General features: G+C 47.2%; 1 protein-coding gene across 3 annotated transcripts; it reads right to left on the bottom strand.

Moving 5' to 3' along the window:
• Window positions 1-16,260: 16,260 nt before the first annotated feature.
• Window positions 16,261-26,720, bottom strand: LOC140389681 (GPI mannosyltransferase 4-like). 3 transcript variants are annotated; one of them, XM_072474055.1, is made up of 4 exons: window positions 26,473-26,720; window positions 22,759-22,866; window positions 22,426-22,567; window positions 16,261-19,173 (listed from the first exon to the last, which is right to left on the bottom strand). In XM_072474055.1, the coding sequence occupies exons 3-4, from the start codon at window positions 22,541-22,543 to the stop codon at window positions 17,537-17,539; spliced, it is 1,755 nt and encodes a 584-aa protein (XP_072330156.1). In that variant the 5' UTR covers window positions 22,544-22,567; window positions 22,759-22,866; window positions 26,473-26,720; the 3' UTR covers window positions 16,261-17,536. The 3 variants fall into 3 exon arrangements, with proteins under 3 accessions (XP_072330156.1, XP_072330157.1, XP_072330158.1); XM_072474056.1 differs by having other exon boundaries at window positions 26,511-26,720; XM_072474057.1 differs by lacking the exon at window positions 26,473-26,720 and adding an exon at window positions 25,915-26,287.
• Between the last annotated feature and the right edge of the window lie 512 nt (window positions 26,721-27,232).

Below are 27,232 nucleotides of genomic sequence, written 5' to 3'. Positions count from 1 at the left end.
GAATCATAGAATTTAGTGCAGAAGGAGACCATTCGGTCCATCGAGTCTGCACTGGCCCTTGGAAAGAGCACCCTACACAAGCCCACGCCGCCACCCTATACTTGTTAAATAACAGGACTAAATAAAGACGACCATTAGAATGTGAAAGGATGTCAGACCATATGATATTGGATTGGATTTGTTTATTGTCACGTGTACCGAGGTACAGTGAAAAGTATTTTTCTGCGAGCAGCTCAACAGATCATTAAGTACGTGGGAAGGAAAGGGAATAAAAGGAAATACATAATAGGGCAACACAATGTATACAATGTAACTACATAAGCACCGGCATCAGATGAAGCATACAGGGTGTAGTGTTAATGAGGTCAGTCCATAAGAGGGTCCTTTAGGAGTCTGGTAACAGTGGGGAAGAAGCTGTTTTTGAGTCTGTTCGTGCGTGTTCTCGGACTTCTGTATCTCCTGCCCGATGGAAGAAGTTGGAAGAGTGAGTAAGCTGGGTGGGAGTGGTCTTTGATTATGCTGCCCGCTTTCCCCACGCAAGAAAGGCGGTGTAGATGGAGTCAATAGATGAGAGGCACATTCATGTGCTGGACTGGACAGTGTTCACGACTCTCTGTAGTTTCTTACAGTCCTGAGCGAGCAGTTGCCATACCAGGCTGTGATGCAGCCAGATAGGATGCTTTCTATGGTGCATCTGTAAAAGTTGGGAAGGGTTAATGTGGACATGCTGAATTTCTTTAGTTTTCTGAGGAGGTATAGGCGCTGTTGTGCTTTCTTGGTGGTAGTGTCGACGTGGGTGGACCAGGACAGATATTTGAAGATGTGTACCCCTAGGAAATTGAAACTGCTAACCATCTCCACCTCGGCCCCGTTGATGCTGACAGGCATGTGTACAGTACTTTGCTTCCTGAAGTCAATGACCAACTCATTAGTTTTGCTGGTATTGAGGGAGAGATTGTTGTCGCTGCACCACTCCACTATGTTCTCTATCTCCCTCCTGTATTCTAACTCGTTGTTATTCGAGATCCGGCCCACAATGGTCGTATCGTCAGCAAACTTGTAGATGGAGTTGGAACCAAATTTTGCCACTCAGTCGTGTCTGTACAGGGAGTAGAGTAGGGGGCTAAGTACGCAGCCTTAAGGGGCCCCAGTATTGAGGACTATTGTGGAGGAGGTGTTGTTAATTCTTACTGATTGTGGTCTCTGGGTCAGAAAGTCGAGGATCCAGTTGCAGAGTGGGGAGCCAAGTCCTAGATTTTGGAGCTTTGATATGAGCTTGGCTGGTATTATGGTGTTGAAGGCGGAGCTGTAGTCAACAAATAGGAGTCTGATGTAGGAGGCCTTTTTGTCGAGATGCTCTAGGGATGAGTGTAGGGCCAGGGAAATGGCGTCTGCTGTGGACCGGTTGCGATGGTATGCGAATTGCAGTGGATAAAGCCGTTCTGGGAGTATGGGGGTGATGCGCTTCATGATCAACCTCTCGAAGCACGTCAGGGCCACCGGACGGTAGTCATTGAGGCACGTTTCCTGGTTCTTCTTTGGCACCGGTATGATGGTGGTCTTCTTGAAGCAGGTGGGGACCTCGGAGTGGAGTAGAGACAGGTTAAAGATGTCCGCGAACACCTCCGCCAGCTGGTCCGCGCAGGCTCTGAATGTACGACCAGGGATCGCGTCCGGACCCGTCGCCTTCCGAGGGTTCACTTTCAGGAAGGCCGATCTGACTTCGGAAGCTATGATGGTGGGTATTGGTGAGTTATGGGCTGCTGGGGCACTCGACAGTGGATTGTTGGTTACCTGCTTGAACCAAGCATAGAATGTATTGAGCTCATCGGGGAGGGGTGTGCTGCTGCCGGAGATATTGCTTGACTTCGCTTTGTAGCCCGTTATGTTGTTTAGTCCTTGCCACAATCGACGAGAGTCTGTCTGTGACTCTAGCTTGGTTTGCTATTCTCTCTTGGCATCTCGGATGGCTTTGCGGAGGTCGTACCTGGACCTCTTGTATAGGTCAGGGTTGTCTCACTTGAACGCCTCAGATCTGACCTTCAGTAGGGAGTGTGTGCAGGTGAGGATGAATGAGAACCTCGAGATTGGGAGTGAGCCAGGCACTCTCCCTCACTTACCCCATTCCACACAAACACATTCACCTCCCTCACACATTCACCCTTATAACTAACAATATAAGAATGGGTAAAGTTGTATTTGGATGGGTGGTAACAGTAAACATTCGCTCAAACAGGTGGCTGGATTGGATGTTTACAGTAAAAGTGATGTCAGTAATCCATGTGGTTGGGTCGTCAACACTCATTTTGCTAAGACAAATTGGAACATGCTTGAACCACCTATTAGTCATTTTCAAAGTCAAGGTCATGATCCGTGGGTGGGTCACGGATGCCGGGAAGGTCATGGGGCAATCTGTTGCGGTGTTCCCGATCGCTGGAAGAAGTGCCCTATGGCCGCAACCAGCTTTTAAAAATACCAGCCATGACCGGCTTTCAGAATGCCAGCATAGGACCCCAGTTTCCACTTCACTTCCACCCGACTCTCTGCGCTTGTTGCGGTTCTCACCTCGCTTCCACCCAGCTACAGCCCCCCACCCCCCTGTTTCCCCGAGTTCCCACCACATTCCTCCCACTCGGCACTTTCCCCAGGCTTACACCCTATTCCTCCCACTCTGCGTTTTCCCTGAGCTCCCATGGCATTCCTGCCCCCTCAGCAGTGCGCGGCGGCCAGAACCCAGCGAGGTAGACCACCTCCTCCTGACGTCCGCGCACTGATCCAGGATGGAGACTTCCTGCCTGAAGCGGTGGCAGAGAGCAGGTCACGTGCTCTGGGCGCAGGAGAGATTCCTCCATTTTGTTGTTGCCAGCAGTGCTGGTGAACAACCCATGAAGAAACTTAAAACAGGAACAGAGCAGCTTAAAGATGATTACTTGAGGTATGGGTGTATTAATTGTGCCACTGAAAATCAGGATGCAAAGTTCATGTGTATGATATATAGGGAAATACTGGCAAATGAAGGATTAAAACCCTCAAATGTTCAAAGGCATTTCAAGACATTGGGAGGTCGAGGACTAACCTCTTGGATTTTTTTCAGTGGATGCAGTGAGATCTTAAATCATCAGCTCAAGTCCTTAGCAGAAATGTAACTGATGTGCCATCAATGAACACAAGACGAGTAGTGAATGTAACTGAGGCTTTAATAAGCTAAATAGAAAGCCTCCTGGCCTCTGATCCCGAACTGGGGCAGAGACGGAGATCAGCCACCTTTATACCGAGCCCGAGGGGAGGCGGAGCCATCAGACAGTGGTTTAACACATTACATGTAATACAGTAACAGTTTACCACAATACATATAATATACTACAGTAGTTTACCACATTCACCTCCTGTTAAAAACAGAGTCCAGCGGGGGCGAAATGGACTTAAAGATCAAGTCTGTTGGGGGCCTTGACCTTCCGCCGTGATCGCCTCAGTCCCGGCTGTGGTGTGGGCACTGGTGTCGAGACACTGCGCATCCGGGAGCATGTTGTCCTCTTCTTCACCCAGACGTTGAGTCGGTGGAGGGGGGGGGGGGGGGGGGGGGGCAGTGTTGGGGCGGGGGTGGTGGTGATGGTCGCCGGTGGGCCTGCGGGTGCCAGAACTTGAAGCAGCTGGGTAGTGGTGGTGATGGTCGCTGGAGAACCTGCAGGTGCCAAACTCCGGAGGGAGACTGTGTCCTGCCGCCCGTCATGATGTACCACGTAGGCATATTGTGGATTGGCATGGAGGAGCAGGACCTTCTCGATGAGGAGATCCGATTTATGACTCCTCACATGCTTCCAGAGGAGGACGGGCCCTGGGACTGTCAGCCAGGATGGGAGCGAGACCCCGGAGGTGGACTTCCTAGGTAAGGCAAACATACGTTCGTGAGGGGTCTCATTGGTGGCAGTGCACAGGATCGACCGGGTGGAGTGGAGCGAATCGGGGAGGACCTCCTGCAGTGGGAGACTTCTAGACCGTAGGGCCAAGACAGCCTTCCAGACCGTCATGTTCTCCCTCTCCACCTGGCCGATGCCCTGGGGGTTGTAGCTGGTCGTCCGGCTTGAGGCGATGCCCTTGCTAAGCAGGAACTGACGCAACTTGTCGCTCATGAAGGAGGAACCCCCTCCCCCACCAGAGGGGGAGGCGGAGATAGTGGTGGCGATGGACGCCGAGAAACCGTTCGACAGAGTGGAGTGGGATTATCTGTGGGAGGTGCTGAGGAGATTTGGTTTTGGAGAAGGGTATATCGGATGGGTACAGCTGCTGTATAGGGCCCCGGTGGCGAGCGTGGTCACGAACAGACAGAGGTCTGATTACTTCTGTCTTCAAAGAGGGACGAGGCAGGGGTGTCCCCTGTCTCCGTTACTGTTTGCATTGGCGATTGAGCCCCTGGCCATAGCGCTGAGGGGCTCCAGGAAGTGGAGGGGAGTGCTCAGGGGAGGAGAAGAACACCAGGTATCCTTGTATGCAGATGATTTATTGCTGTATGTTGCGGACCCAGTGGAGGGGATGCCTGAGATAATGCAGGAACGCAGGGAGTTTGGGGAATTTTCGGGGTACAAATTGAATATGGGTAAGAGTGAGCTGTTTGTGGTGCATCCGGGGGAGCAGAGCAGGGGAATAGATGACTTACCGCTGAGGAAGGTGACAAGAGATTTCCGGTACTTAGGGATTCAGATAGCCAGGAGTTGGGGAACCTTACACCGGCTTAATCTAACAAGATTGGTGGAACAGATGGAGGAGGATTTTAAGAGATGGGACATGGTGCCCCTGTCACTGGTGGGTAGGGTGCAGGCGGTTAAAATGGTAGTCCTCCCGAGATTCCTCTTTGTGTTTCAGTGCCTTCCGGTGATGGTCACGAAGGCTTTTTTCAAGAGAATTGAGAAAAGTGTCATGAGTTTTGTGTGGGCCGGGAAGAGCCCGAGAGTGAGGAGGGGGTTCTTGCAGCGTAGCAGGGATAGGGGGGGGCTGGCACTACCGAGCCTAAGTGAATACTACTGGGCCGCCAATATCTCAATGGTGTGTAAGTGGATGGGAGAAGGGGAGGGAGCGGCGTGGACGAGATTGGAGATGGCGTCCTGCAAGGGAACCAGCATACAAGCAATGGTGACGGCGCCGTTGCCGTTCTCCCCGAAGAAATACACCACAAGTCCAGTGGTGGTGGCAACACTAAAAATTTGGGGGCAGTGGAGACGACATAGGGGAAGGACGGGAGCCTCGGTGCGGTCCCCGATAAGAAATAACCATAGGTTTGTCCCGGGGAGAATGGATGGGGGATTTGGAGCATGGCAAAGAGCTGGGGTTGTGCAACTGAGAGATCTGTTCGTAGACGGGACGTTTGCGAGTCTGGGAGCGCTGACGGAAAAATATGGGTTGCCCCAAGTGAATGCATTTCGGTACATGCAACTGAGGGTTTTTGCGAGGCAACAGGTGAGGGAATTCCCGCAGCTCCCGACGCAGGAGGTTCAGGATAGAGTGATCTCGAGGACATGGGTGGGGGATGGTAGGGTGTCGGATATATACAGGGAAATGAGGGACGAGGGGGAGAACATGGTGGATGAGCTGAAGGGGAAATGGGAAGAAGAGCTGGGGGAAGAGATTGAGGAGGGGCTGTGGGCTGATGCCCTACGTAGGGTAAACTCGTCGTCCTCGTGCGCCAGGCTAAGCCTGATACAATTCAAGGTTTTACACAGGGCGCATATGACCGGAGCACGGCTCAGTAAATTTTTCGGGGTAGAGGATAGGTGTGGGAGATGCTCGAGAAGCCCAGCAAACCACACACACATGTTTTGGTCATGTCCGGCACTACAGGGGTTCTGGGTGGGGGTGGCAAAGGTGCTTTCGAAGGTGGTGGGGGTCCGGGTCGAGCCAAGCTGGGGGTTGGCTATATTCGGGGTTGCAGAAGAGCCGGGAGTGCAGGAGGCGAAAGAGGCTGATGTCTTGGCCTTTGCGTCCCTAGTAGCCCGGCGAAGGATATTGCTTATGTGGAAGGAAGCCAAACCCCCGGGCGTGGAGACCTGGATAAATGACATGGCAGGGTTTATAAAACTAGAACGGATAAAGTTTGCACTAAGGGGTTCGGCTCAAGGGTTCACCAGGCGGTGGCAACCGTTCATTTACTACCTCGCAGAACGATAAAGGAAATGGGAAGGTAACAGCAGCAACCCAGGGGGGGGGGGGGGGGTGGGCCGGGCGGGTCCTCAGGGGTGTTTTTGTATAAATATTTGTATTAGGCTATGTATATTGGATTGTTTGATTTTATCTTGGAGAGTTATTATTTTTGATAGGGCAGTTGCCATTTAGTTTGTATATTATTTATTTATTTGTCAAAAACGGCCACTGTTATTTATACTGTTTTACTGTTGTAAAAAGGAAGACCTTTGTATTGTTTTGTTTGGCCAAAAAAATTTGAATAAAATATATATATTTTTTAAAAATGAAGGAGGAACCCCGATCGCTATGGATGTAGGTGGGGAACCCGAACAAGGTGAAGAGACTGTGCAGGGCCTTGATGATGGTGGCAGAGGTCATGTCAGGGCATGGGATGGCAAAGGGGAATCTTGAGTATTCGTCAACAACGTTGAGGAAGTACACGTTACGGTCAGTGGAGGGGAGGGGCCCTTTGAAGTCGATGCTGAGGCGCTCAAAGGGGCGCGAGGCCTTTACCAGGTGCGCTCTGTCTGGCCAATAAGAAGTGCGGCTTGCACTCCGCGCAGACCTGGCAGTCCCTGGTCATGGTCCTGACCTCCTCGATGGAGTAAGGCAGGTTGCGAGCCTTGATAAAATGAAAAAAACGGGTGACCCCCGGGTGGCAGATGTCATTGTGAAGGGCCCAAAGTCGGTCTACTTGTGCGTTGGCACATGTACCGCTGGATAGGGCATCTGGGGGTTCATTGAGCTTCCCCGGTCGGTACAAGATCTCGTAGTTGTAGGTGCAGAGTTCGATTCTCCACCTCAGAATCTTGTCTTTCTTGATTTTGCCCCGCTGTGTATTGTCAAACATGAAGGCAACCGACCGTTGGTCAGTGAGGAGAGTGAATCACCTGCCGGCCAGGTAATGCCTTCAATGTCGCACAGCTTCTACAATGGCTTGGGCTTCCTTTTCGACGGAGGAGTGTCGAATTTCGGAGGCATGGAGGGTACGGGAGAAGAAAGCCACGGGCCTGCCCGCCTGATTGAGGGTAGCGGCCAGGGCAAAGTCCGACGCATCGCTCTCCACCTGGAATGGAATGGACTCGTCCACAGCATGCATCGCGGCTTTCGCGATATCTGCCTTGATGTGGTTGAAGGCCGCATCAAGGCCGGTAAGAAGGAAAACTTGCGGGCTCACCCATGCGTTGAGTATTTGCTGCTTTTGGAGGTCGGTGACATCTTCGGTGGAGGATCCGAGGTAAGGTTCGAAGCAGTTTAGCCTGTGCTCGAATGTTGCAGTGGCGTCGGCTGCCTGTGGGTCCAGCTCCAGGTGATCTGGCATGAGCGATGAATTCATCTTAAAAGTTTAGCTTATTAAATTGATGTGCCATCGATGAACACAAGACGAGTAGTGAACGTAACTGAGGCTTTAATAAGCTAAACAGAAAGCGTCCTGGCCTCTGATCCCGAACTGGGGCAGGCACAGAGATCAGCCACCTTTATACCGAGCCCGAGGGGAGGTGGAGCCACCAGGCAGTGGTTTACCACATTACATGTAATACAATAGCAGTTTACCACATTACATATAATATACTAGTGGTTTACCACAGTAACATTGAATGACAAAGCAAGTGAGGACCAAGCAGGTTTACCTGTCACATTAAAGGTCAGCACAAATGGTGGATCAAGAAGTTCGGGTGGTGTGGGTCGTGAAAGCCGCCCAGCCGGCATGAGTCCCAAAGGATGGCTGGTTGGTAAAAATGGGTCCCAGACAAAAAGGTTTGAAAAACACTGACCTATGGAATGGTTCAGGGACATTGTGTGGAAACCAATCACCCACCCACACCCTCAATTACCCATCCTCATTCACTAAATAAGGGTGGGAGGCAGTGCAATGAAAGGGCAAGAGCGAAACTTGGGGGCAGCGGCGCAAATGCAGGTGCACTCCGAGAGTCATAGGAAAGCAGTGGGAGCCAGGGGAAAATGTTGCTGGCCAAGAGAAGTGGGGAGAGAGGGAGAGAAAATGGCAAGATGTGGGGGAGAGCGCAGGGAATGTGCCAAGGGTGGGAGGAATGCAATGGAAGCTCGAGGAAAGAGCCGAGAGTGGGAGGAATGTGATGGGAGCTCGGGGAAAATGTAGAGTGGGAGGAATAGGGTGTAAGCTTGGGGAAAGTGCCGAGTGGGAGGAATGTGGTGGGAACTCAGGGAAACAGGGTGGGTGGGGCGTGTAGCTGGGTGGAAGCGAGGTGAAAACCGCGTCAAGCGCAGAGTCGGGTGGATGTGAGGTAGAAACTGGGGTCCTGTGCGCCCCACAAGTTTCCACATAACACCAGAAATCATGGCAGAGGAACAGGCTGTGATTTGAGAGTGGCCCTTGCAGAATTCTTCAAATTAATTGACCATGTACCAGCATTTCTTTTATTAAGTACCCAATTATTTTTTTCCAATTAAGAGGCAATTTAATGTGGCCAATCCACCTACCCTGCACATCTTTGGGTTGTGGGGGTGATGCACTATCAATTACCACAAAGACGAGAGTAGTGGAATAATCGAGGTTTCATTGAGCAAAGATGTTGTGCCTCCTGTAGCTGGAACCAGAATGGCTGCAGCACCGGCGAGCACACACATTTATATGCCGCCTACTGGGCGGAGCCAGCAGGCAGGGACTTACCCATGTACCTCTACTGTACTGGCGGTGCCGTAATACATGTAGTATAGTACTAGTGGTGACTACCACATTCACCCGCTGTTAAAAGAGTCCGGCGGGGGTGGTGGAAAACATTACAAGTTAAGTCTGTCGAGGGCCTTGACCCTCCTCTGCGATCGCCTCAGTCCTGGTGGTGATGTGGGCGCCGACTTGGTCACCTGCGACTACGGGAGCGTGTTGTCCTCGTCTTCGTCACCCCTGAGTGGAACCAGTGGGAGGACGGATCCTACTGGGGCGGGGGCTGCGATGAGGTTCACTGGAGGGACGGTGAGTGGCGCAGGAGTGAATGAGGCAACCGGGGGGGGGGGGGGGGGGGGGGGGGGGCGGTGTCAGGTCGGGGGTCGTGGATGGGGTAGGGGTCCGCTGAATTTTAAGGTTGGGCTTGAGATGGCACTGAAAGTCCAGGCCGAGTAACAGTGCAGCGCAGAGGTGGAGGAGGACGTAGAGCCGGGAGTTGCTGAACTCTATGCCTTGGACGGTGAGGGTCACGATGCAGTACCGCCGGATTTCCACAGAATGGGATCCGGAGGCCAGGGAGATTTTCAGGGTGAGTTGTCTACCGAGAGGGAGCAGCGCCTTAATATACTACTAGTGGTGACTGCCACAGTGGGTGAGATCCACGCAGACATGGGGAGAATATGCAAAGTCCACATGGACAGTAATCCAGGACCGGGATCAAAACCAGGCCCTCGGCGCCATGAGGAAGCAGTGCTAACCACTGCACCACTGTGCCGCCCTCAGTACCAGCATTTTGATCAGTAGCTCCAAGGACTCCAAGGACCACATAAAGGAGCTTCACAGGCCACAATGCAGCCTGTGGGTCGCATGTTGGACAAGCCTGCTTCCGCATCGATCGCTCATGTAAAATCACAGACTACTTTTTCTGTCTAGCACAAACCTTATTGTTGTACTTCTATTTATTCTATTCACATTTCCCCCCCCCCCCCCCAAAGCTTTAGCTTGTAATATTTTCCAACGATCTCACATATACTGGTACTCTGTTAGCAATCTTTTTTTATTCCTTCATAGAATGTGAGCATTGCTGGCAAGAGCAGTATTTGCGTCCCATCTGTTGTTACTGGAATTGTGCATATGCATCATTTTCTATAGTCGAAGGAATTAATTACCAAAACATATCTCACATTTGTAAAATATCATCTCCATTCCTTTCCAGCATGTGGGGGTACTAATTTTTGTTTCCTCAAATGTAACCATGTAAAACTACATTCATTCCTTATAACTTCTTCTGTAAAAGGCCTCCTTACTGAATGAGAATGTTCTAATAGAATTTAATCAGGATATTCACTGTCCTTGGATTGTGTGAAGCTTTGAAAATCTCAGGCTTTAGAATAATCATAAATGTTTGGTATTTATGACTATTCTATACTGCAGATTTCCCTAAAATAACATTTGTTATCATGCATCATTCTACTATAGAAACCAACTAATTTATTTCATCTTTCAATTTTGCCAGTTATTCATTAGTGTCATTTTCTCTTCTCCCCGAGTCATTTAATTTTTGTTTTCCATCTCAATGCATTTTACATTAATAACTGGATCATTTCCAATACACGATAATCTTTTTTTTTTGCAATTGTCAGCCACTTTCCTGTAAAGGAAAATAACTGGTTATTTCTTTTTTTTTAAAACATTTTATTAAGGCATTTATGATTTTATAACAATAAACAATACAAATACAACTGTACACTTAGTTCAATGCGTAACACATGCCTCCATCTCCCCTTGTTCCCACCTACTCTAAACCCAAAATAGCCTAATTCCCCCCTACCCCCTAACCTACCCCAGTCTTATCGAATCTGCTGAGTGTTTAGTTTTCTCCAAAGAAGTCGATAAACGGCTGCCACTTCGGACAAACCCTAACATTGATCCTCTCAGGGCGAACTTCATTTTTTCAAGTCTGAGAAACCCCGCCATGTCAGTAACCCACACCCCTGATTTAGGGGGCTTCGAATCCCTCCATGCTAATAAGATCCGACTCCAGACTACCAAGGAGGTAAAGGCCAAAACGTCAGCCTCTCTCGCCGCCTGTACTCCCGGATATTCCGACACTCCGAAAAGCGCCACCTCTGGACTCGACGCCACCCTTGTTTTTAGTACCGTGGACATGACATCCTCAAATCCCTGCCAGAATCCCCTAAGCTTCGGGCATGCCCAAAACATATGGAGATGGTTTGCTGGCCCTCCATTATACCTCACACACTTGTCCTCTATCCCAAAAAACTTGCTCATCCAGGCCACCGTCATGTGTGCCCGGTGAACCACCTTGAATTGTATCAGGCTGAGCCTGGCACATGATGAGGACGTGTTGACTCTGCTCAGAGACCCGCCTCTACCTCCCCTCCCAGCTCATCTTCCCAATTACGCTTTAGCTCACTTATCTGAGTTTCCTCCCACTCCATGAGTTCTTCATAGATATCCGAAACCTTCCCCTCCCCCACCCCCATTTTAGAAACTACCTTGTCTTGTATCCCCTGTGGCGAAGGCAGATTGTATCAACCTGCCTTCGCACAAAATCCCTTATCCGCAGATATCGAAACCCATTTCCTCCCGGCAATTCAAACTCCTCCAAATCCTCTAAACATGGAAAGCTCACATCAATAAATAGATCCCCCAGCCTCTCAATCCCTGCTCTCTGCCAACTCCGAAACCCCCCATCCAGCCTCCCCGGGACAAACCGGTGATTACCACAAATTGGAGCCCACACCGACGCTCCCTTCCGCTACTGCCCCCAGACTCTCAGGGCCACTACCACCACTGGGCGTGTGGAATACCGGGCCGGCGAGAGCAGCAGAGGAGCCGTTACCAATGCCCCCAAACTTGTGCCCTTACATGATGCCACCTCTACTCGCTCCCACAGCGACCCCCCCCCCCCCCCCCCCCATTACCTGAGCGTGGCTATATTTGCCGCCCAGTAGTAATTACTAAAGTTCGGTAGCGGCAGCCCCCCCCCCCCCCCCCCCCCCCCCGGCTTCGCTCCAGCAGTACTTTCTTTACTCGCAGGGTTTTACCCGCCCACACAAAACCAGAGATCACCCTATTGACCCACTTAAAAAAGACCTTTGGTATGAAAATAGGGAGGCACTGGAAAACAGACAGAAACCTCGGGAGGACCGTCATTTTTATGGTTTGTACCCTCATCGCCAGTGACAGCGGGAGCATGACCCACCTCCGAAAGTCCTCCTTCATTTGCTCAACTAGCCGGGTCAAATTTAATTTATGTAACTGCTCCTATCCCTATGCCACCTGAATTCCCAAATAACAGAAGCTCCCTCCCACCACTTTAAACGGCAACTCCGCCAGTCTCCTCTCCTGCCCTCTCACCTGAATCACAAAAACCTCTTTTACCCACATTCAATTTTGTACCCCAAGAACTGGCCAAATTCCCCTAAGATCCACATAATCTCCCCCGTCCTCCCTAACAGGTCAGAAATGCATAAGAGTAGGTCGTCTGTGTTCCATCAAACCCCTCCCCCTGGACTAGCCCCTTCCAGTCAATTCACTGAACAGAAGGTCCTTGGGTATACGGATATCATCCCTCTGCTAAACACGGCCAAGCCAGTATAGATGTCATTGGCTTGGCAATGAGTGTATGTTGATGGAATTAGCATATTCCAGGACCTCTGAGTTGGTGACCTTGTCTTGCCAACAGATGCTGAGGATACATCTGAGACGGCGTAGATGGAAATTGTTCAGTCTATTCTCCTACCCTAGCATATGTTGTTCACGTCTCAGCACTGTATAGTGCACTAATGCAGGTTTGGAAGACTCGCAGTTTGGTGTTTTCAGTTAGGTTACTGTTGTTCCATACTCTCTTACCCAGCTTGGACATAGCACCTCCTGGTGCTTGGATGTGGCGACCCTGGCGACCTACTGCTCCCAGAACCTGGAATACCTGACGGTGAGGTGCCGCCCATACTATCTTCCACGTGAGTTCACTTCAGCCATTATCACAGGGGTCTACATCCCACCCCAGGCAGAAGTGAAGATGGCGCTGGACGAACTGTTATAAACAACTACGAAACAGAACACCCTTGTTCATCGTGGCCGGACTTCAACAAGGCCAACCTCAAGAGTGTACTGCCAAAACTCCACCAGCGCATCTGCTGTCCCACCAGGGACGACAACACTCTTGACCACTTCTACTCAAAAATCAAGGGCACCTACCGTTCCATCCCCCAACTTCACTTTGGGAAATCAGACCATAAGACGGTGGTCCTTCTCCCGGCATACAAGCAGAACCTCAAACAGGAGAATCCAGCTAAGAAGGTCGTGCAGTGCTGGTCAGAGGAAACAAAAGAGCTCCTATGTGACAGCTTAGAGACAGTGGACTGGCCCATATTTAAGAACTCAATGACCAACTTAAATGACTATGCCACCACCGTCACAGACTTCATCAGCAAATGTGTGGACTGCATGCCAAAGAAAGCAGTACGTACGTTCCACAACCGGACGCCATGGCACAATCGCGAGATTGGCCCCCTACTGAAGGACAGATCTGAGGCGTTCAAGTGAGACAACCCTGGCCTATCCAAGAAATCCAGGTACGACCTCCGCAAAGCCATCCGAGATGCCAAGAGAGAATATCAAACCAAGCTAGAGTCACAGAGACTCTCGGCAATTGTGGCAAGGACTAAACAACATTACGGGCTACAAAGCGAAGCCGAGTAGTATCTCCGGCAGCAGCGCACCCCTCCTCGATGAACTCAATGCATTCTATGCTCGGTTCGAGCAGGAAACCCACAATCCGCTGTCGAGTGCCCCAGCAGCCCATAACTCACTAATACCCACAATCACAGCTTCCAAAGTCAGATCGGCCTTCCTGAAAGTGAACCTTCGGGAGGCAACGGGCCCGGACGCGATCCCTGGTCGTGCACTCAGAGCCTGCGCGGACCAGCTGGCAGATGTTATGGACATCTTTAACCTGTCCCTACTCCACTCCGAGGTCCCCACCTGCTTTAAGAAGACCACTATCATACCGGTGCCAAAGAACCAGGCAACGTGCCTCAATGATTACCATCCGGTGGACCTGGCTTCAGTCATAATGAAATGCTTCGAGAGGTTGGTCATGAAGCGCATCGCCTTCATACTCCCAGAAAGCCTTGATCCACTGCAATTCGCATACCGCCGCAACTGGTCCACACTAGACGCCATTTTGCTGGCCCGACACTCATCCCTAGAGCTTCTCGACAAAAAGGACTTCTATCAGACTCCTATTTATTGACTACAGCCCCGCCTTCAACACCATAATCCCAGCCAAGCTCATATCAAAACTCCAAAATCTAGGACTTGGCTACTCACTCTGCAACTGGATCCTCGACTTTCTGACCCACAGACCACAATCAGTAAGAATTAACAACACCTCCTCCACAATAGTCCTCAATACTGGGGCTCCGCAAGGCTGCATTCTTAGCCCCCAACTCTACTCCCTGTACACTCACGACTGCGTGGCAAAATTTTGTTCCAACTCCATCTACAGGTTTGCTGACAATACGACCATTGTGGGCCGGATCTTGAATAACGAGTTAGAATAGAGGAGGGAGATAGAGAACCTAGTGGAGTGGTGCAGCGACAACAATCTCTCCCTCAATGCCAGCAAAACTAAAGAGTTGGTCATTGACTTCAGGAAGCAAATTACTGTACACACCCCTGTCAGCATCAACGGGGCCGAGGTGGAGATGGTTAGCAGTTTCAAATACCTAGGGGTACACATCTTCAAATATCTGTCCTGGTCCACCCATGTCGATGCTACATCAACATGCGCCTATACCTCCTCAGAAAACTAAAGAAATTTGGCATGTCCACATTAACTCGGACCAACTTTTACAGATGCACCATAGAAAGCATCCTATCTGGCTGCATCACAGCCTGGTATGGCAACTGCTCGCTCAGGACTGCAAGAAACTACAAAGAGTCGTGAACACCACCCAGTCCATCACATGAATGTGCCTCCCACCCATTGACTCCATCTACACCTCCATTCCTGTGTGGGGAAAGCAGGCAGCATAATCAAAGACCACTCCCACCCAACTTACTCACTCTTCCAACTTATTCCATCAGGCAGGAGATACAGAAGTCTGAGAACACGCACAAAAAGACTCAAAAACAGCTTCTTCCCCGCTGTTACCAGACTCCTGAACGACTCTCTTATGGACTGATCTCATTAACACTGCACCCCTAGAACGTTGGTGCAGTGGATAGCACTGCTGCCTCACGGCACCGAGGTCCCAGATTCAATCCCGGCTCTGGGTCACTGTCTGTGTGGAATTTGCACATTCTCCCCGTGTCTGCGTGGGTTTCACCCCCACAACCCAAAGATGTGCAGGGTAGGTGGATTGGCCATGCTAAATTGCCCCTTAATTGGAAAAAATTAATTGGGTAATTAAATTTATTTTAAAAAACTACACCCCTGTATGCTTCATCCGATGCCAGTGCTTACGTAGTTACATTGTGTATCTTGTGTTGCCCTATTATGTATTTTCTTCTATTTCCTTTTCTTTTCATGTACTTAATGATCTGTTGAGCTACTCGCAGAAAAATACTTTTCACTGTACCTCGGTACACGTGACAATAAACAAATCCAATCCAATCTTCTTTGCCCAACAATCTCTTCTTTGCAGACCACTCCAGGTCCACGACTCCATAAACTGGTGGAGGATTCCTCTTCTCTGCCTCACCAGTCTCCAATTGTACCGGTCAAATCCCCCATAAATTGAGGGAAAAGTCCACCACGAGCGGGAGCTACCAAATAAACGACCTCTCACTCCATGTCTGCCACCGGAAGTCATAATTGGTTATTTCTTTATGGGAACAAGATTATTGGTCTAAATTCATCTTGCGAGTATAATGGAATAACTTTCCATGATTAGTGCAGTAGGAAGGGAAGTGTCTCTCTTCACCATTTAAAATTATACTGAAGGTGATCATTTTCTACTTCACATAAGTATATTCTAAGCAAGGAAGAAAAGTACCTCTCTCAAATTGCACAATGTCTTGATCCATAAAATTGGAACATAACTTGACCTGAAAAGATGACATGTACCTAGTGTTTAGTTTGACGCCTTCTCTTCAGTCCAGCACAAATTGTAAAGTGAATATAAACCTTCTATCATCACATGTAGGTCAAACAAAGTGTTCCAAAATGTTAACCAATACGCTATTAGACAAGAAGGGAAATGGATCACATTCATCATCATATGAAAAAAACGGAAAAATTATCTTATCTGGTGTGCACATCTTTAGATACTTTATTTAATATCAGCTACAAAAAACAAAATAAGGTTGGAAGGGAAATAGACTGTGCAATTGATATGTCAGTTTTCTCCATATTACAATTGTCGTAATTTGATCACAAGAACCACGATGAAATGATGCACTCAGCATTACAAAGAGGCTTTGTAATATTTATTTCCCAAACACAAAATACATTTGTTCTCATAAATATCAAGTTTTATTCCTCTGTTTAAGATTCCTCCACCCTTCTGCCCCACATCATTACATAGCAAAATATAAAGTTTTTAAATCTTTTTCACTAACGTCACAAATTAGTGAACTACTGGGGATCTGTCTAAAAACAACAAAATGAGTAGTTTACAGAAGGGAAACCAGAGGCATAAACCCATTACAACATATTGCCCAGGATCCATCATCTAATACTTGTAGTTTTACTCCAATTTTCTGAAGACTACTGTTACATGATAATTGTTCTGCAGATAAGAGAAGTTAAACCATAATATTTAAGTACATTATTTCTGTATGTTTCTTTGACTGACATCCCATGATTATTTGTTAAAACCATAAACATTTTAAAATGCCTTACTCCATTATGTTCAGGCTTCAACTACTAAAAATACTGTTACAAGTGAACCTCTATGAAAGGACCTTGATGCTTTAACAATTCGACCCTGCACCAAAATACCCACAAACATACTGCAGAAATAGATTCATAGAATTTAGTGTAGGAGGCCATTCAGCACATCGAATCTGCACCGGCCCTTGGAAAGAGCACCCTTCTTAAGCCCATACCTCCACCCTATCCCAGTAACCCCACCTCACCTTTTTGGACACTAAGGGGCAATTTAGCATGGCCAATCCACCTAACCTGCACATCTTTGGATTGTGGGAGGAAACCGCAGTACCCGGAGAAAATCCACACAGACACGGGGAGAACATCGGGGCAGCACGGTAGGCTTGTGGATAGCACAATTGCTTCACAGCTCCAGGATCCCAGGTTCGATTCCGGCTTGGGTCACTGTCTGTGCGGAGTCTGCACATCCTCCCCGTGTGCGTGGGTTTCCTCCGGGTGCTCCGGTTTCCTCCCACAGTCCAAAGATGTGCAGGTTAGGTGGATTGGCCATGATAAATTGCCCTTAGTGTCCAAAATTGCCCTTAGTGTTGGGTGGGGTTACTGGGTTATGGGGATAGGGTGGCGGTGTTGACCTTGGGTAGGGTGCTCTTTCCAAGAGCCGGTGCAGACTCGATGGGCCGAATGGCCTCCTTCAGCACTGTAAATTCTATGATAATCTATGAAACGTGCAGACTCCGCACAGACAGTGACCGAAGCCGGGAATCAAACCTGGGACCCTGGAGCTGTGAAGCAACAGTGCTAACCACTGTGCTACCGTGCCGCCCTTACAACAGGAAGACACCAAAACCAAATCAAGTCCTATCAAGTTTCTTTCCCTTTATATGCGCTTTGAAAATGTAAAGGTTTAGTTGGTTTAATCCATCTTCAGATAGAAGAGATGGAATATCAGGAGGATCTTCCATTGTTAAATGAGGGAAGAATGATGCTACAGTTTTCCACTGAAAACCACAGTTATCAATATCATCTTGAACGGTGCCAGGTGCAATGATGTAAACATTCATTTCCTGATTATTCCCAATGTGTTCAGAAGAGAAATTGTCAAGTAGCCCATTCACTGTGTTATTGAGCACAGACACATCAGACCCTCCCAGGTCAATGATTCGAGTAAACTCTTGGTCCGATTTTACATTCAGGAGATATCTAGGAGGCATGTAGGTGTGGTAAAATACTAAACTGTGTTCAGGCGGGCTGGCCTGAGGATTCTGTGAGTGAAGAGTTTTTTCTAAATAGGACAGGCAAGGAATTAGCCCACCTTGGTGCAAACAACCAAAAAGCACAGACCCCAAGACATTAAACAGGACTATTACAATTTTCCACCTCAGCATCTCACATTTTGGAGCACTGAGAATAACAAGTGGCACAATGAGCGGGCTAATATACCTTGGTTCCTGATGATTAAACATTGACAAAATGAGGAGAGGGGTAAAATAAACCAACAATAAATATTCAGTAATTTGAGTAGCAGCAGAACATTGTGCGGGCAACTTCTTCCCCACATTGTCTTTGTGAGAAATATGACAGCTGGCTTTGCAGGCAAATTTGTTGACCATCGTTTTGACACCAGTCACAACAGCAGATATGTGAAGACCACCAAACAGCATAAAGCCATTCACAGTCAGATGTGTAAACCAGGGATGACTACCATGTGCAATAAGGCTTTTTTGGTCCAAGTTGTACAAAATGAGATTGACAGGGGTTAAAACTAGACATTGGCTTATGTTGACAAATAGTGAATACATGGTATTCCCATCTTTCAAAAGCCAATCCGTTTCAGACAACAATGAACCAAAATACAGTGTATCAGTCGCAATGAAAAGAAAGCTGGTTGCAATTACAGAAGACAAAAGACCAAAGAAACTCTTCATAATTTGTCTTAAACTAAATTGAAATGTGCATTTCTGATCACGAGAAAACCACAAGAGCATTGGTACTAAAGCGTAACCAATGAATGTGGGCCTGTTAAAAAAACCAGAAACTAAAACAATCCCAATAAGATGTTGATTGTTCTTTCTTTCCTTTTTCCCAGGACGCGGTGCCACGTTTGCTTGCTTTATGTCCATGGCCACTAACAGCATCAGTAATGCAAATAGAGCTGCTTCTATAACATTTGAAAATGTCCTGGTATAAAAAACCAGCATCACATGTGACCCACTGAGCAGTGTTAATGCATTCCATGGATCTGCTCCCCAGAGGTAAGCTAAATGGTATACAGAATAGTCCAGTATAAAGGACAGGCATGTTAGATAGAATCTGGGGAAAACCAACAAACTATAGCTGTTTATAATATTGCCAAAAAGGCCAGAATTGTGTAAAACTTTAAGTATTGTGAATGAAAATCCAGTTGTGACTAATGGGAAAAGAACTGATCTGCTGGGGTAGCTTGTATTGAATTCCCAAGTACGGAAGGTTTTGAGATTCAGAATGTCACCTGTAAAGAAAACAAAAATGCATCCAAAATGAGAAAAGCAAACTTTTTAAAGTTTTATATACTCTACAAAATCACGCCATCAATTTAGCACCTCTTACCTTGTTGATTTCATCTTAGTCTCCACCAATTCTTGATCTCACTATCTCCACTGATCTCTAATAGAACTCTGTCTCCTCTGTTGCTAAAGCTGGCTCAACGAAACAAGATTTGTTTTCCTGTGGTAAACACTTTTTTCCCTCTCTTTCACGCATATGAGATACAGGAAAATGCTATTTGATTGATGATCCTTCTCTCACTTCTGGACTCCACGCTCCCTCATGTGCAACCTTTGTCAATATAATGAAAACCTAATATAGTCATTACTCTTTTCCTCTCAAATGAAAATTACACAGTCTTCCTTGTGTTCTCAGTGTGTTGAGATCAAGACTTACTATTCTAATTTGTGCTCAAAATTATTCCTTTCCAAAACTTAAAATCTATAGAAATTCTTACCCCCTTCCGACTTCAATTGCTCCTACAATATCTAAGCTTTCAAAATACTTGGGATCATCTAATCATTGTTTCTTGATTGAACTCCTCTTCTGTTCTATTGTTTTTGTCATGGTAGAATACTTCACGGAGGTTTCATCCTAACAAAGAAAAAACATATTCCAGCTTCTTTAAACACCTCAGGGAACAAACATCTGAAGCATTTTAATCAAGAATGCATGAGTTACTGGACCAGACAATTCATGGAAATTGCCCATACCTTTTTACTCTATCATTTCCCCTTGTTCCACCATGAAGATGGAGTCATGAACAGAGCTAATAAATGTGGGTGCGAAACAGAGACTGAAGAAAATAAAATGGTACTTTATTGTAGGTTGGCTTTGTGAAAGTTCGTGTTGTAAGAGAGCATCCACAAAATACCCACCTACCCGGTTCTCACAATGTGTTTTTTTAAGCAACCCCTGGACATGAAGATTGATTATATGCAAATGTCATGCCCGTATTTTAGTGAAATTACATGTGTTTTGCTGATAAATGTCAGATTGCATCATGGAATGTTTTTTATTTTCTATTGGGTGTCGCAGTGTTCCCCATCATAAACAGGTCTTTGGCTACAGTTTGAGACAGGTTGCTTCCAAACATAAAAATGAGCGGCGGCATGGTGGCACAGTGGCTAGCCCCGCTGCCTCGCGGTGCCGATAATCCAGGTTCGATCCCAGCTCCGGGTCACTGTCTGTGTGGAGTTTGCAAATTCTCTCTATGTTTTTTGGGGTCTCGCCCCCACAACCCAAAGATGTGCAGGGTAGGTGGATTGATCACGCTAAATTGCCCCTTAATAAAAAATAATAATTGGGTGCTCTAAATTTTTTGAAAAAGACATGAAAATGAAAACAAAATGTTGAATTCCATTGTTCCCTGTGAAATTGTATCTTCCGAAATGAGGAGTGGGACCTATCATTAAAACATACAAATGATTTGAATATTTCCATTAATGTGCTGCCCCTCAGCTATATCAATCACGCCAGCTACCACATGTATGCCTCAACATCACCTTTCTTGACCACTCCGTCATCTGAATTGCCATATTGCTTGTCAGACCTTCAAACCTGGACAAGCAAAAATTTCCAACTAAATATCAGGAAGCTGCTATGTTCAGTTCCCACCGCAAACTCCATTTCCTTGCCACCCCTCTCCAGGGTTAATGTCAGAGTCCATACTAGATCATTCACAGCCTTAGGATCCAGTCTGACCCAGAGATAAGCTTCCAATCCCATCAACATTACTCCCAAGACCATCTCCTTTCACCACTGAAACATTGCCTATTTTTGCTCTGCCTCAGCTAACCTGCTATTGAAACCCTCAGCTATGCCTTTACCGTCCCAATGTTCACCTGCCTGTGCTCCCTTCATAAACTTGAATTCATCCAAACCTTAGCTGTCCTTATCCTATTTCTCACGAAGTTCCATTCATCCATCACCTGTGCTTACTGATTGACATTCACACCTGATCCCGCAACACCTCAATTTTAAAGTTTTCATCCTTGTTTTCAAATCCCTCCCTATCTCACTCATCCCCTGGAACCCCAAAACCCTCCGGGAGTTTTGCGCTGCTCAGATTCTGGTCTTTTTTGCAGCCCTGATTGTAAATACCCATCATTGGTGACCATGCCTTCAGCTGCCTGAGGCCTAAGCTCAAGAATTCCATCCCTGAACCTCGCTACCACTCTTTGCTCCTTTAGCCCTACCTTTTTGGCCAAGCTTTTGGTCACCTGCCTGATATATCCAGCATATATAAATATATAGGGCAGTATGGTAGCACAGTATGTTGGAACAGTTGCTTCACAGCGCCAGAGTCCCAGGTTCGATTCCTGGCTTGGGTCACTGTCTGTGCGGAGTCTGCATGTTCTCCCCGTGTCTGCATGGGTTTCCTCCGGTTTCTTCCCACAGTCCAAAGATGTGCAGGTTAGGTGGATTGGCCGTGCTAAATTGCCCTTAGTGTCCAAAAAGGTTAGGTGGGGTTACTGGGATAGGGTGGAGGTGTGGGGCTTAAGTGGGGTGCTCTTTCCAAGGGCCGGTGCAGACTCAATGGGCCGAATGCACTGTAAATTCTATGATTCTATGAATGGCCTCCTTTCTGCACTGTAAATTCTATGTTCTAGCCTTATGTGGCTCAATGTCAAATTTTGTTTGATACCACTCCAATGCAGTGCCTTGAAGCATTCACAGTAACTTTATTGCAGTGTTAATGTAAGCCTACTTGTGACACCAATAAAGATGATTATTATTTTACTATGTTAACGGCACTTTATTTTTGTTGTGAAGCAGTATTTTACCACAAGATTATTATTTAGCCAAGAGTATTTTAACTGAAATGGAATTGTATAGCAAAATATTATCATTGATAACCATTTAATAAAAAAGTTCATTTATTATGTATGTTTTTGAAGTATTCAACTTTATCTTGGTTGTACTCTTGTCTGTGAACTTCTGGCAATCAGTGCCTCATTTGCTTTTTAGTGTAGCCAGCGAGGCTCAATATATTGCAGCCAAGTAGCACAACAAAGCATTACGTTTGGACACTTCGCAAGTTTATGCAGATGTCAGCAGGTTGGGTTGAGTCACGTCACATTACAAATGAGTTCCTTATATCTACAAAGTTTATGAGCATGGGATGAAGTGGTTTGTTTCAGAAGCAAACAAAGGAAATTAATTGTAGAGTTTTTTTCTGAACAACAGATTATAAATAAGTTATTCGCTATTTTACCTGCCATAACCTCTGGCGACTGAAAAAATTCATCAGGATGTATGTAGCCTGTTTGTGGTGCCAGGCACCATAGCACCCGGACTCCTCCAAGTACCAACCACATTAACTTGAGTGCCATCCTCGGGTTCAAAACTTCACACGACTGTTCAACAAAAAAAAAAAATTAAATTTTTAATAGCAAAGAAATAGCAGATGAATCAATTTTATAAAAGAAATTAAAAGTTACATTAAAACATTTTAACAATTGTACAAGAATGAAAATTGTTAAGACCATTATAACAGGTAATTCATGATCTTTAAAGAGAAAAATAAGGTGTAACGAAAGGTTCCTACCTTGAAGCATTAATTGGTCTGTTTTTCAGATTCTGATGGACTTGTACACTTGTAGTGCTTTCTGTTTTATTTTAAACATATGGAACTGTATTTATCTTCACAATATATCTGTGAAGATAGGTAGGTCTTAACATCAAAATAACTGAAGGTCATCTCTGAATAATAGCACATTACACAAAAGAAGGAATTTGTATTTAAATAATGCCTCCCATCGCCTCAGTCCATCTCAAAATGCTTTACAGCGAATGAAGTACTTTTTGAAGTCACTATTGTAATGTAGGAACCACGGCAACCAATTTGTAGACAGTAGAATCCCACAAACAGCTTTGCAATAATGACAAGATAATGGTTGGGATTCTCCGTTTCTGAGAGTAAGTGTTGACGCCAATGCAGAATCCATGGACTTTTACGACAGAAAAACTGGCGCCGCACCTGGACCGATTCCGCTACCGTTAAGGGACTGGCACCAGTGCCGCTGGAACACAATCGATTCCAATGAAAAATGGTGCGGGATTCACTGGGTCCGTGATCGACACTCGGGAAACTGACAAGCTCCAGCCACACATACACATTACAATCCCCACACACACTCATCCCAGCCAACAAGATTGCTGGTTGCGCTGGAACGTGCCCATACAGCTGATGGGTCGGCTGGGGCCAGTTTAATGTGGGCTGTTAGTGGTGTGCGCAGTTGCATGGCTGCCTTGCCAGCTGTGGCAATGGTGTTCCTTGCCTGTCCACCCTGACCCCACAGCCCACCTCCTGGCTACCCCTACTACTCCCCCCAGATGTGGTAGAACGCCCCAGCCAGCGGCACAACTGTCAGCACACTAAGGCAATGTTGGATACTTTCTGTACCCCCTCTCTCTCAGCAGCCGCCACAATTTTTAAAAGCGCAAGTGAACCACGCTGTCGGGAACTCAGCCAATCAGAGGTCGAGAATCGCGGAGGCCCCTGAGAATGCCAGGTTGGGCCTGCTAATGATATGAAAACGGTGTCTACTATACGTGCCTTCTGGAGCGCATTGACACCGCTGTCGAGGCGCTGGAGCATTGCGATTTCAGCATCGGAATCGATTCTCTGCCCAATTGCCTTTCCCGATCTCGACGTCGGCTAACGGTGAATCAGTTTTAAATGTGGGTTAGTTCAGTTGGCTAGACTATGTTGCAGAATCACACCAACTGCACAGGCTGAGGGTGCCATGGTGCCAGTGGTTAGCACGGCTGCCTCACAGCACAAGGGACCTCGGTTCGATTCCAACCTTGGGTGACTGTGTCGAGTTTGCACATTCTCCCCGTGTGTGCATGGGTTTCCTCCAGATGCTCCGGTTTTCTCTCACAGTCCAAAGGTTAGGTGAATAGCCATGCTAAATTGCCCCTTAGTGCCCAAAGGTTCGGTGGAGTTGCGGGAAGGGGGTCTGGGTCGTGTGCTCTTTCAGACGATCGGTGCAGACCCGATGGGCCGGAAGGCCTCCTTCTACACTGTAGGGATTCTATAATTCCAATCCTCAGACCGACTGTGGTAGCTCATGAAAGCCTGCCTCTCGCCTTGATAACACTTAATGTAGAGTTGTGTCCCTCAAACTATAAAACTTCCAGTCCTCTCTAACAGAGAGAGATGCCTTTTGTCCCTCATGGACCATGTCTTACCTGCCTTCAAATCCCTGCATGGCATATCTCCTACCAAATTCAGTAACCTCCTCCAGTCCAAAAACTCTCCACGCTCTTCTAAATCTGGCTCTTGCGCATCACTGTTATTAATTGCTTCCCTATTGGTGACATGCCTTCTGCAACCTAGTCCCTAAGCTCTGGAATGTTCTCCGTGAACCTCTATACCTCACCCCCCTCTCTTTAAAGCACTTACACCTCTTTGGCCAAGTTTTTGATCATCCTTCCTTCTGGGAGTATCAAATTTTGCATTAAAATGCTCCTGAGAAGTGCCTTAGGACATTTTATGACATTAAAGGCATTCTAAATATTGAATAATAAAATAGTTGCAGCATAGAAAGCCATACAGATTCACATGTTCATGCTAGTTGTCTACAACAGCAACTCAACTAGTCCTATTCCCCTACAATTTCTCTTTAGCACTCCAAAGTTATTCCTATTAGGACAGAATTCGGGGAAGAGACAAGGGGGACAGAAACAGATGGTGGGAAAACAAAGACTGAACAACTGGAGGAAAGGCAGGGAGATGGCCAGAGAGGAGACAAATGAAACACGACAGAAACAGAAGCGGGGGACAGTGCAATGGACAAATTACAGGCTGGATGCAGACAGACAGAAAATGGGATGAGATAAAGGAAGTGAGGGAGACAGACAGTGAGAGGCAGTGTGTGGAGCACAGGAAGAGGAGACAGTCACGGTAGCATAGTGGTTAGCACTGTGGCTTCACAGCTCCAGGGTCCCAGGTTCGATTCCCGGCTTGGGTCACTGTCTGTGCGGAGTCTGCATGCTCTCCCAGTGTATGCATGGGTTTCCTCCGGGTGCTCCGGTTTCCTCCCACAGTCCAAAGATGTGCAGGTTAGGTGGACTGGCCATGCTCAATTGGCCTTAGTGTCCAAAAGAAGTTAGGGGGGGTTACTGAGTTAAGGGGATAGGATGAGAGATGGAGTGGAGCCGAGTTTGGGAGAAAGCGAGGGATGTCCTTGGGACTTGCATGCAGAGGGAGAGTGACAAAAGCAGAAAAGATAATGAGAGAGATATGCATGCAATTATCATAATGACTGGTGGACCAGGCTCGAAGGGCCGAATAGCCTCCTCCTGCTCCTAATTTCTATGTTATAGAATGACACTTTAATTATCATGTTCTAAATAATGTTTGATTAGGTGCTTGAGTTATGATTCTCACAAACACACAGGCAAGATCAGTCCCACTTCAATATCACACAAGTAAAATAGCACGATAATAAAATTAAATATGCTCCTCTCTGGTAAGATTGTAGCCCCAAGTGATTCCATGATTAGCAAGGACTGTGCTTCAACTCCACCGATGTATATTCAGGGAGACTGTTCTCCAATCCATAACAATATGAATCAGTCAAACTTAAGAATAAATTTATTAAAAACTGCTTCAAACAGATCATCAAAAATTAAATAAATAAATATTGTGGGGCCACAGTGGAAACGAGATACTCGCATTAGGTGCACATTGTACCTCACTGGACAGTGACATTGGTGTGAGGTGCACAACGTACCTCACTGGACAGTGACATTGGTGTTAGGTGCACAATGCACCTGGAAGGACAGTGACATTGATGTTAGATGCACAATGTATCTCACTGGATAGTGACATTGGTTTTAGATGCACAATGCACCTCACAGGGCAGTGACATTGGTGTTAGGTGCACATGTATCTCACTGGACAGTAACATTGGTGTTAGGTGCACATGTATCTCACTGGACAGTAACATTGGTGTTAGGTGCACAATGTATCTCACTGGACAGTGACATTGGTATTAGCTGCACAACGTATCTCACTGGACAGTGACATTGGTATTAGGTGCATAATGTATCTCACTGGACAGTGACATTGGTGTTAAGTTCACAATGCACTTCACTGGACAGTGACATTGGTGTTAAGTTCACAATGCACTTCACTGGACAGTGACATTGGTGTTAAGTTCACAATGCACTTCACTGGACAGTGACATTGGTGTTAAGTTCACAATGCACTTCACTGGACAGTGACATTGGTGTTATGTGCACAATGTACCTCACTGGACAGTGACATTGGTGTTGGGTGCTCCTCACCGGACCAGGCAGGAAGTCGCCGCTGCATGTGTCATTGAGAAGCTTCCGGGGCGGACACGTCGCACACTCTCCGTGTTAAAACGCTGAGGGAGACAGGGTTGCGGGACGGGCCTGGCACGGTTCCCCGGTGGTAATCTGTGGAACGGTTATCTTGACCACAGCATCGCCGCCATAGCCGGAAATAGCCGCTAATATATTCAAAGAAGGTGGCTTCGATTGGCTGCTTGTTGTCAGGTGCCGTTGTCGACAGGTTCCGTTGTCAAGGTGTTGGCCAACGGTTCTTTTCCTTTTAAAGGCGCAGTGGCGCGGCTTTCCAGAGGGAATAGTTTGTTCCTGGCGGACAATAAATCTTTGCTGTCTGCAGTTTTCACCGTGATTGATGTTCCATCTATTGCATGTTTAGATTGCGCACAGCAGCCATAGCTTGAATCACACTATCAAGACAGCAGGAGGAACTAATGCAGCGAGGTCCTCTGGTAAATAATATTACAGATTTCATAGAATCCCTACAGTGCAGAAGGAGGCCATCCGGCCCATCGAGTCTGCACCGACCCTCTGAATGAGCACCTTACCCCTGGCCACTCACCGCTATCCCCGCACATTGACCATGGCCAAGACACTCAGGGCAATTTGGCATGGCCAATGCACCTAACCTGCATATCTTTGGACTGTGGGAGGAAACTCCGGAGCACTCGGAGGAAACCCACGCAGGCACTGGGAGA

Source organism: Scyliorhinus torazame, chromosome 14, assembly GCF_047496885.1.
Source record: "Scyliorhinus torazame isolate Kashiwa2021f chromosome 14, sScyTor2.1, whole genome shotgun sequence".
Classification (NCBI taxonomy): Eukaryota; Metazoa; Chordata; class Chondrichthyes; order Carcharhiniformes; family Scyliorhinidae; genus Scyliorhinus; species Scyliorhinus torazame.
The sequence above is the reverse complement of the archived record's forward strand: the minus strand, read 5'-3'. Positions and strand labels throughout refer to the sequence as shown.

Excerpts from the sequence above, each read along its gene's own strand:
- LOC140389681 (XM_072474055.1), bottom strand. The coding sequence starts at position 22,543 with ATGGCACTCAAGTTAATGTGGTTGGTACTTGGAGGAGTCCGGGTGCTA. Across the intron at positions 19,174-22,425 it reads GTCGCCAGAGGTTATGGCAG|GTGACATTCTGAATCTCAAA; the intron begins GTAAAATAGCGA and ends TTTTCTTTACAG.